The sequence below is a fragment of the Ceratotherium simum genome, chromosome 6, assembly GCF_057802395.1.
Source record: "Ceratotherium simum simum isolate JZ-2026a chromosome 6, ASM5780239v1, whole genome shotgun sequence".
Classification (NCBI taxonomy): domain Eukaryota; kingdom Metazoa; phylum Chordata; class Mammalia; order Perissodactyla; family Rhinocerotidae; genus Ceratotherium; species Ceratotherium simum.
This window is the reverse complement of record NC_141905.1, coordinates 9,905,767-9,916,419: the sequence shown is the minus strand read 5'-3', so window position 1 is coordinate 9,916,419 and position 10,653 is coordinate 9,905,767. Positions and strand designations below refer to the sequence as shown.

The following is a 10,653-nucleotide window of genomic DNA, read 5'->3' as shown; positions in this document are numbered from 1 at the left end:
AATGTCCTTCCGTTGGTGAATGGATAACCAACTGTGGTCTATCTGTGCAGTTGGATACTATTTAGTAATGAGAAGGAACGCACCAGTGATACGCAGAACAATTGGGATGAATCTCAAAGGCATGATGCTTCGTAAGAGTAGCCAGTTACAAAAGATTCCCTACCGTGTGGTTCCACTTAACACTACATTCTCAAAATGACAAAGCTAAGTGAGGAAAAACACATCCGTAGTTAGCAGGGGTTGGGGCTGGGAGAGGGTTGGGCTACACAGCATGAGGGAGTGTTACGTGAATCTATACATGTGTTAAAATTCATAGACCTATATAGTCCTTTAAAGTGAGACCAGGGGGTAGATAAAAAATTTAAAAGTCCCCTCTGTACCAGTCACTTTGTACGTAGTCTCATAAAATCCTCACACACTGCAAGATTGGTTTATTATCCCCATTTTACAGACCAGAAACTTGAAACTCAGAGATACTCAGGCACTTGCCCAGAGTCACATCACGGTGAGTGGCAGAGCCTGGAGTCCCCTACCCAGACCCTCTCTGCACCTCAGCACAGGGATGGTCAAGTCTGTGTGTAGTGGTCTAAGACACTGGGAAAGACAGGCTACCCTCTTTGCTGACGTCACTTACATGTCTGGCTTCTGTGCACAGCCTTACTTAGCTGGACCAGCTCAGCTTTTAGTCATGTGAGGCTCAGCAGATCACTTGGGCTTCTTGGGCACTGGTCTGCATATACGGGTTGGACTTGGTGATCTTCTTTGAGGTATGTGAAGATACTGAACCAACGGAAAGAATGCTGAACTAAGACCCACCTGTGTTCAATCTTGACCCTCCCTGGATAATTCCCTCCACTCCCAGGTAGGTGTTGATGTCTCCAAGGAGCGCATTGTAAACCCAGATAAAATATCAGCCTGAGCTTCAGACAGTATTCCTAACTACCTCCTCAGACGTTTCCATATGCTTCCACGGGTACCACGCCCTAAAACCGAGCTCATCACTCTACCCATCTCAGCCAGCTCAGTCCCCAGTGCAAGCCAGACACCTGGGAGTCCTGGGGGCTTCTCTGAAAACCCACTGTTCTTCACAACCCCCAGATCCAACAGACCTCCAATGTTATCTCCTAAAGCTCTAGCATCCAATTCCTCTCTGTACCACCTTCCAGCACTCCTGTGTCAGCCTCCTCCCAGGACTTATCCCTGGACTCCCTCCAAACTATTCTCTACCCAGGAGTAAAGGGAATTTTTCAAAAATGCAAATCTGACCATGTTGCCCGAGGTAAGTGTTCTGCAAGGGCTTCTCAGTATCTTGGGATAAAGATAGCATCTTAATGCAGCCTCACAACCCCAGCCTCATTACTTACCTCTCCATTTCCTTCTTCATTTTCCTCTCCAGCTCCCTGCAACTCTCTGCCTGTCCTGGCTCCAACCACTGGCTTGCAGGTATCATGCTGCCTTGTGCCACAGGGCCTTTGCACATACATTCCTGCTGCCTGACAGCCTGCCTCCTACCCTTTGCCAAGTTAACCTGCTTCTTCAGATTATAGATCATGGTTACTTCCTTAAGGAAGCCTTCCCTGATCTCCTACACTACGTCTAGAGCCACACTGTCCTCAACATAGCCACTGGCCACACAGGCCATCAAGCAATAGATATGTGTGACTGCTGCTGAGGAACTGGAAATTTGTTTAATTAGTCTAAATTTAAATTTTAGGGGCTGGCCCTGTGGCATAGTGATTAAGCGCACTCCGCTTCGGCGGCCCAGGGTTCACGGGTTCAAATCCCGGGTGCGGACCAATGCACGGCTTGTCAAGCCATGCTGGGGCAGAGTCCCATATAAAGTAGAGGAAGATGGGCCACGGATGTTAGCCCAGGGCCAATTTTCCTCAACAAAAAGAGGAGGATTGGCAACAGATGTTAGGTCAGGGCTAATCTTCCTCACAAAAAAAAAGAAGAAAAGAAAAAAATTTTAAAACTGGCACTAGGTTCAGTTATATTTGAAACAACCATGGTATGTGAATCTTGCTTTTTTTAACTATAAATTTTGTGAAATTTAAATAGAGATCATGTATTTTCCACAAAATTTAGCATTTGAATTGAGAGGTGCTGAAAGAGTAAAATATACACCAAATTTCAAAGACTTGGCAAAAAATAGGAATATCAAATATCTTATTAATGATTTTTATATTGATTATATGTTGCAATGATAATATTTTTGATATATTGGCTTAAAAATAAAAATATTAAAATTCATTTCACCTGTTTTCTTTTCCCTTTTGTTAACGTGGTAGCATCGTAATTCTATCAGACAGCATCGTCCAGAGGGGAAAGCCTGATCCCACCAGCCCTCCAGGCTGGGGCTCTCACTGCCTTCCCTCAGCGGGGGCCAGCGAGCTGCATGGGCCAGGCTATGTCTCCTCGAGTCAAGCCAGCCCTGTGCGCCAGGGCCTTGTTCAGTCAGGAGTTCACGGGAAGGAAAGGAAATTGAAGAGGACGGTGAAATAGCTCCAATTAGATAGCAACTTCCCTGCTAGGTTTTCATCACATTCTTTGATAACTTTGCTAGAACTTATGGTTTTTAAAGCACATTGTTGCTTTAAAAGACTGGCAAGCTACCTCCCACACCGGGGGTCTTGGGAGGTGGAGCATGCTCAGATGGCTGAGGGAGGCAGAAAGCAGAGCGGCAGCTCCCCTTCTGTCTCCCTGTGCACCTGCTGCCAGGCCACAGCATCTTGGCAGGTATGGAAAAATCCTGAAGCACACTCAGCGATAGAGCAGGAATTTAATTAATTCCTCCTTGTCTATTGCACCCCCATGAGGTGCCCAGCACTGATAGTATCAGGTCTGGGTACACAGTGGTGAGCAGCACCAGGTGGCCATCTCAGGAGGGAGCAGTTCAGGGCAGCAGCTCCCAGAAATTTGGATCTTAAGATCTTTACACTCTTAAAAACGATCGAGGATCTCAAAGAGTTTTTTTCATGTGAGTTGTATCTATCAATTTTTACTACATAAGAAATTAAAGCTGAGAAAAATTTAATGTATTTTTTATTAATTTGTTTTAAAAGAACAATAACAAGCCCATTATATGGTAACACAAATAGCATATTCTTGTGAAAAATATTTTCCAAAGCAAAAATAATTTGTGGGAAAGTGGCATTGTTTTACCTTTTTGCAAGTGTCTAAGTCTGGCTTACAAAAGGCAGCTGGATTCTCCTATCTGCAGTCAGGCTCTTGCACTACCGCACACCACGTGGCCTCTGGGAAACAGGGCTCCGCGTCGCATCATACATCCTTCTCTAAAACTTTCCTTTAAGGCTGACGTTTCAAGTTAATATTGTTTCCCGTTCTGGAAGACTCATCATGAAGGTGGCAGAATAAGCAAGCATCCACAATCATCAAGCATTCATCCCTAATGAAAACTACTACGCCAAAATTAACAGGAAAATATTTTAATGATATTTTTGTAGCACAAATAATCAAACTGAGACAGGTAAGAGGAATGTGAGGGAATCTACAAAATCATAAATTATATTGCTTTAATCCTGACATAACCTAGATGCTGAGAATGAACAGGTGTCCTACCAGCAGAGCTTCCACCTCTCCTCTCAAAGGCACAGTCTGGGCGATATAGCCAACAAAGACGTCTTTCTGGGGCTCGTCCCCTGACTTCTCATTTACAAGGACTACAATATTTGAAACCATCTCTGCAGATCCAAACGACAGTCTATCTGCCTGGAGCTCACTGTGACTGCTCCTCAGGCCCCTTCAAGCTAGACTTCTGATTTCTTCTCTCTTTCTGACCCTGAATTCGGAAGAGCTTCTTCCTGAGGTCCTTCTGTCGCTTCAGTTTCTCTTCTTCCTCCTTCTGCTTCACTTTGAAGTGTTCTTTATTATGCAGATGCCGCTGCTCCTTGGCCTTCTTCATCTTCTGACTGTGTACGGTACTCAGAGCATCCAGCAGTGCAAGGATCTGACAAGGACAAAACCTAGTGAGCATTACAATATCCTTAACAGTCACAGCATGCTTCCCTTCTAAGCACCAGGGGCCCAAACACTTCAGCTGACTGTATCAAAACTAGAATCAATCCATGATCCAAATGAATATTAACCTAGTGAAAACTTATCCTGAACTAGGAAATCATAATTTGCCTGGAGATATAAGTAGGAGCATATTGATTTAGCAAAATACTTAAATAATGACCTTCACCACAAAACCCCCTTTGTTAACCACTCTGTGGGTACTACTTACAACTAAGACAGAGTGATTCACAGCTGTGTGCCTATTACCCCCTCATTAAGATGCATAAGGCAGAGCATGACTAAACAAAAGAAGGGAAATGGACTCTGGCCTTTCCTCTAACTTCCAGTTCCAGTGCCTTGAGTCAAGTCTGGCCCTTATCCTTCCCTGATGAAAAATGAGAATGTAGTAGAAATACCAAGTGTGCTGCTGAAAGCATTATTTTCACGTCTAAATGCAACAAGTAGGAAGCCATCCGTCGACAGTACCTTCCTTTCATGAGGCTCCCGTACGACGGCTGGTCTCAGCCTGTCTTTCGGCATCTTGCCTGCCTTTGCCTGGGTCTTGGGCTTGTTCTTAAACGGCAGTGCCTTCTGCAAGGCTTTTGGAATGTGCAGTGAATTAAAATGTTTCTTTTGCCTCACAACTGGCTGAAAAGAAAAATAACACAAAGACTGTGACATATTGACTTTTCCACAAGATTAGTAACACCAGAGTCTGTGGACCATCAGAAATGAAGATTCAATCATCCATCAAATACGGACTGCCTTGATGCACAGCCCTAGGCAAAAACAGAAATATACAGAATGTACTTGTAATTCTTCAAGAAATCAACTGTGCCCATTTCTACAGGATGGACTATGGGGTCTCAACAGAGCAGATGAACAGATCCAACGTTTCTTTTAATGGAAAATTCAGGCCTTATCTTTGAGGCACTGAGGTGTTTTTTTCTAGCCTAACAAGAATAATCTAGCTGTTCATCTTGACTATCAACCTCTGGATCGATCTAAGGATGTAGTTCCTCCTCCAATCAGCAGCCAAAATGTCCCCATCCCTGATTCTCATTAAGAAGTTTAATTTTATTCTGTTTCTAATGGAAGGCCAGCCAATAAAAATGAGATTTAGGGGCCAGCCCTGTGGCGCAGGCGGTTAAGTGCACACGTTCCGCTGCGGCGGCCCGGGGTTCGCCGGTTCGGATCCCGGATGTGCACCGACGCACCACTTGTTAGGCCATGCTGTGGCGGCGTCCCATATAAAGTAGAGAAAGATTGGCATGGATGTTAGCCCAGGGCCAGTCTTCCTCAGCAAAAAAGAGGAGGATTGGCATTGGATGTTAGCTCAGGGCTGGTCCTCCTCACAAAAAAAAAAAAAAAAAGAGATTTAAACAACAGAGGAAGGCAAAACACTCTCTACATTCAATTTTCAAGGTAATCTAAGTTCCATGCTTAAACCGAGATGACCAAAATGCTTAACTGCCTCAGAAATCGTTAATAAGTTGAAAGTTTTGCCCTAGGGCTTTACCAAGGTCAATATCAACTAGATACAGAATATGTCTGCTATGTCTTTAAATTTATTATTAAAGACATCATTCACGTTAATATTCAATATTCTCTGTGTAGGAACCTAAAATGCTTTAAAATAAAAGAAATCAGAGAAATCACCTTCTCAAAAAAGAGTAAGCACCACAGGCTAGACAAAAGGAGCCATGTCCTGAAATATATTTTAATAAACATTCATGTAACATGATTCAAAATTTTATTATTAACTATTATAGAAAAAGTAATGTCTGGGAAACTTCTGTTTCTAGCAGAATGGCAGACTGATATCCTAAACTACCCTCTTATTACAAAACAATTAAATATCTTGCATTATAAGAAACAAATCTTTTCAAATATATTGTTAACCTGTGAAGAAAATAATGAAAGTTCTCAGAGACCAAAACCTAAATGAAAATGGAAATCTAGATAGGCACTAAGAACTTAAAATAAAATGCTGATGAGGCCAACTACTGGCGAGGATGTGGAACTAGAACTCTGATCAACTGTTGGTGGGAGCCTAACCTGGTATGACTTCACAATACTATATAGGCCTCATACACTGAAGGTGAACACATACATACACTGTAACCCAGCAATCCCACCCCTGGGTATCTACACAATAGAAATGTGTGCACATGCACACCAAACAAGTCGCATGTAAGTGTTCAGGGCAGCATTTACAATGGCCCCAAATTGGAAATAACATCTATCAATGGAGAAATTGACATTGTCATATATAACAGAATCCTACTCAACAATAACAACGAATGAATGTCTGCTATATACAAGAATGTGGATGAACCTCACAATACTGAATGAAAGAAGCCAGGCAAAATAGTATATGCTATATTTTATAAAAGTCAAAAACAGGCAGAACTAATTTACACGTCAGGAGTCGGGATAGTGGCTATCTTTGAGGTGGAGGTGGCGTAGTGACGGAGAGGTCACAAGGGGGGCTTCTGTTGTGCTGGTAATTCTGCTTGATCCAGGTGATGGCAATTAGGGTGTGTTAAAGTTTATTGAGCTGTTCACTTATAATTTCTGTACTTCTCTGCATGTATGTTAACACTTCAATAAAAAGCTTATTAAAACTTTCAAAAAGCCCACATTGCTTCAATGAGAATTCGCAAATTAATGTTTTCAAAAGTAATATACGTAAAAGGTGGGAAAAAAATAGTTCAAAAGAGTATACAATGAAGAGTTTAAGTTTCCTTTCCAATCCACAGAAAACCACCATTACCACTTTCCTGAGTTCCTTCTAAAATATTTTATGACTATACAACATGTTCTTTCAAATTTAATGTTAGACTTTCTACTAGAAAATTCAAAGCATAGAGAACATTATGTACAAAGCATCTGGATGACCCCAGTCTACAGGGCACATGCATGATCATACCTTATACAGAGAATCCTTGTTGGGCTTTAGTCTGACACCATGGGCGAGGCGGAGTTGACCAGTTGTTCGCATTCCTGACCAGGTGTCTTTCTCACCAACTGGTTTCAACAAAGATGTTACTGGGTTATAGAAGGCTGGAATGGAGACAGGATACCAAGTTCTCATGAAGACGATATCTGGAAAGAGAGGAAATTTACTTTAAAATTTTCAAAAGAAGATTCATATCCAGCTCGTCACACAAAAGAACATAACATTCACCCCAAACTTCTGTAGCTGGTAGCACAGTGTTTGAAGAGAGACTTCACCAAATGAACTACTCCTGAATATCACAGAACTTTTACTAGGTGTGAATCACGTGGCTCCAGACACAGCGTGACTTGGCACACTGCACAAGATGCCCCAACTGGGGAGCGCTGGAGCCGACTCTGATTTTCTAAAGACCTAAACTACAACCTCTAACCTACATTGGCTAGAAATCAATAGTGAATGGTAACACGCTGTTATGGACACACCACAGAGGGTATTTACCACTCATCAGCAACTTATCCTCAAAGCTGGCCCGGAAAGCTCCTTCTGGAGCTCGGAGCGCTTTCTTGATCTGTCCTCTTATTCCACTGACAGTTCGAATCACAGCACCTTCAAATTTGGCCACTTCCAAGGCAGAATTAAACATTCCCTACAGGTATATGAAAAAAAATTAATACACATAAAATCAGATACTTTACCTCTTAGTTCATAAATGCATCCTTGGTTAAAAAACAATTCATTGAAGGGTGATAAAACAATCAAAATGTGTTTTTTCCCCCTAAAAGCGGAATTACTAGATCAAAAAGAATACAACTCTTTTTTATTTTCCCCAAAATAACATTAATCAAGACTCTATTGTGGACTCATTAGCATGTCATCACTGATATCCCTGTAGAAGAGATGATCAAAAAGATATTTATTGGACTGAACTGGCATAGACAGCCTTTGCTGTCATCTCACAGGGCTGGACTGCAGCTCGTAACCTATGTAGGTGCACACAAAAAATAAAGAGAGCTGGATAAATGCTAGTGGTACTATTATCTTATATTATAAGAACATTTTACGATCATCTTAACTCTGTGTTTTGAAAACACTCCCACTAATGAAATTTTCAATAAATGTTGCTCAAACTACCCTCCCACATTATATTGCATAACAGAGCGTCCATTTCTCTGTATCCTTGCCAACAAGTATTTTGCGACCTACTTTGTCTATTTTTCTACTGATCTGTTTGACAAACCTATAATTTCCCCCCTATCTTAACACAAACCAAAAAGGTAGGAAACAAAATCAAGTGAATGAGATTACATATTTTCAAGATTAGCTCTGGGATAGTCTCACATGGAAATAATAAGTAATAGCCTCAATTACTAAATATCTCTATTTTATTTCACCTTAAGATTTCTGAGCATATTTAAGTAACACAGAGACCAATATAAAGTAAACTAAAAATATCAAAGACCAAGTTCATTAAAGATTTCAAATACTTTTCCGAAAACATTAGATCTTTATTTTAGAAGTATTTCATTCCTCCTTTAACAATACATACATTTATAAACATGTGAATATACAGATATACAGACCTTAATGAATGAAGTATTCTTGAAAATTTTAAATGGAAAACCAGTTAGCTTTAACTTCTTCACAATTTTTATGGATTTATCAAGATCAAGGACAACTCCTGTGGCAGCTATCCGGAAATCAGGCTAAAAAGGAACCCCCAAAATTTGAATATAGGACTAACATCAGCAAGAGAAAAACTACAATTCTCTGTAATGCAATAAACTACCAAAGTGCCTTTCATTTACAATCAGCTAAGAAAGAACAAGAAAGAATATCTGAACAGGCAAAACAGTACTTTAACAAAAGCCATCTGAAACTATAATACAAACTGATGACAATGTCTTGAGTATTTTCCTGAGGGTGATTTCATGGTAACATAATTTCACAACAATGACCTATTTGGAAGGAAAAAGCATATAAAAATTTGGTTACAATGTTTAAGAAATTAAATTTTGGACCTCCAGGGAGGATTCCATCTGCTCATTATTCTGTTTTTTCTTAAATGGGGCCAATAAAACCTGCTCTGATTGATCAAATGAAGACTGTGTCAACATACTTTGCTAAACCAGCCTTACTAATGGGTAGTCTATGTGTAGCTGGTATCTGATATATCTATGTATAGTGTAAATATAACTTTTATATGCACTGGGAAACCAAAAGATTCCTGTGATTCACTTTATTGCGGTATTTGCTTTATTGCAGTGGTCTGGAAGTGAACCCATGATATCTCCGAGGTATGCCTGTATATCAGTTAGCACATGGTGAGCACTACTTAAATATTTTTAGAAAAGTCAGTCCAAAAAATGTCTAAAAATATAAAATGTCATCAATACCATTAAAATTCTTCTACCTCCCTCTTCTCCACTCCCACACCCTATTTAAAAAGATGTAGGAAAATTAAAAGCAAAGCAAAGTTTACTATAAATACTAAAAATGAGTCATTTTCAACTTAAAAGTTTCATGTACATATTTCATATTCATATATATTTCTCAAACACAATCTGTAAAATACAACATCCAAGGTATTTACCATTATGCCACTGACAGACTGTATTGCCAAGAACCCAGTTCCCTGTGGAGTGATAGGACCTTAAAGAAAACAGAAAAAAAAAAAAAAAAAAAAATATATATATATATATATATATATATATAGTGAACCACACATTTTGGATTCTGTTTTACATATACACTCCAACACAAAAAAAGAGAAAAATCTTACAAATTGGGATTTCATGAAAGGAAAAAAGCAAAATTATAACGATGAAGCCTAAAAGGTTAAAATTAACCTACAAGCAAGTTATTCTAATCACATTTTACCCCAAAAGGTTGCTCCACAATGCATGTGCTGTGGGGTATATTTCAGAAGCCTTTGTCTTCCATTATGGTCTTCGATATAATAGAGCGGGATGGTCTGAAATCTCCTCCACCCTACAGAAAAAATGATTGGATCTCGGGACTTGAGGATTTTCTTATACCAACGATGTTTCTTCAGACGCATCTGAGGAGAGAAGAGATTTCAATAAGATTATTGGCTGGAGGTACGTCCAAAGAACGCCAAGTGTCAAGCATGCAGCAAAGGGTACCTACCTGTACATATCCGACATTGCCTTCACTATTCCCCAAACCACCCAAAATAATTGGGTAATGGGGGTCAAAGTTAAGCACGAATTCACAAGGGACATTTTCTATCTCAATTCGGACATACATCCCAGGTCGAAACCCCTCATACTGAACTCTGGCTTCATCATCTTGATCTTCAAATTCTGCCCGGTTAAGCTATAAATGAGAAGAGAAAAAGCAATGAAAAATCCATAATGTTATCTTTAATAAATTAACATTAAATGAGCAATTTCTAAATAAAAGAACCATGGACAGAATTTAGGCTTTTTTTAAAAATAATTTTATTTATTTATTTATTTTTTTCCCCAAAGCCCCAGTAGATAGTTGTACGTCATAGTTGCACATCCTTCTAGTTGCTGTATGTGGGACGCGGCCTCAGCATGGCCGGAGAAGCAGTACGTCGGTGCGCGCCCGGGATGCGAACCTGAGCCGCCAGCAGCAGAGCGCGCGCACTTAACCGCTAAGCCACCGGGCCGGCCCAGAATTTAGGC

General features: G+C 40.3%; 1 protein-coding gene across 2 annotated transcripts in view; it reads right to left on the bottom strand.

The window, feature by feature from the left end:
* Positions 1-3,433: 3,433 nt before the first annotated feature.
* Positions 3,434-10,653, bottom strand: part of BMS1 (BMS1 ribosome biogenesis factor) — a 54,380-nt gene continuing 47,160 nt past the window's right edge. For both annotated transcript variants that reach the window (XM_087431859.1, XM_087431860.1), the window contains exons 16-23: positions 10,130-10,318; positions 9,860-10,040; positions 9,573-9,631; positions 8,563-8,685; positions 7,481-7,628; positions 6,953-7,128; positions 4,507-4,668; positions 3,434-3,970 (exon numbers count right to left, since the gene is read on the bottom strand). In XM_087431859.1, the coding sequence (XP_087287985.1) occupies positions 3,740-3,970; positions 4,507-4,668; positions 6,953-7,128; positions 7,481-7,628; positions 8,563-8,685; positions 9,573-9,631; positions 9,860-10,040; positions 10,130-10,318 (1,269 nt within the window). In that variant the 3' untranslated portion in view covers positions 3,434-3,739. The remainder of the gene's footprint in view (positions 3,971-4,506; positions 4,669-6,952; positions 7,129-7,480; positions 7,629-8,562; positions 8,686-9,572; positions 9,632-9,859; positions 10,041-10,129; positions 10,319-10,653) is intronic.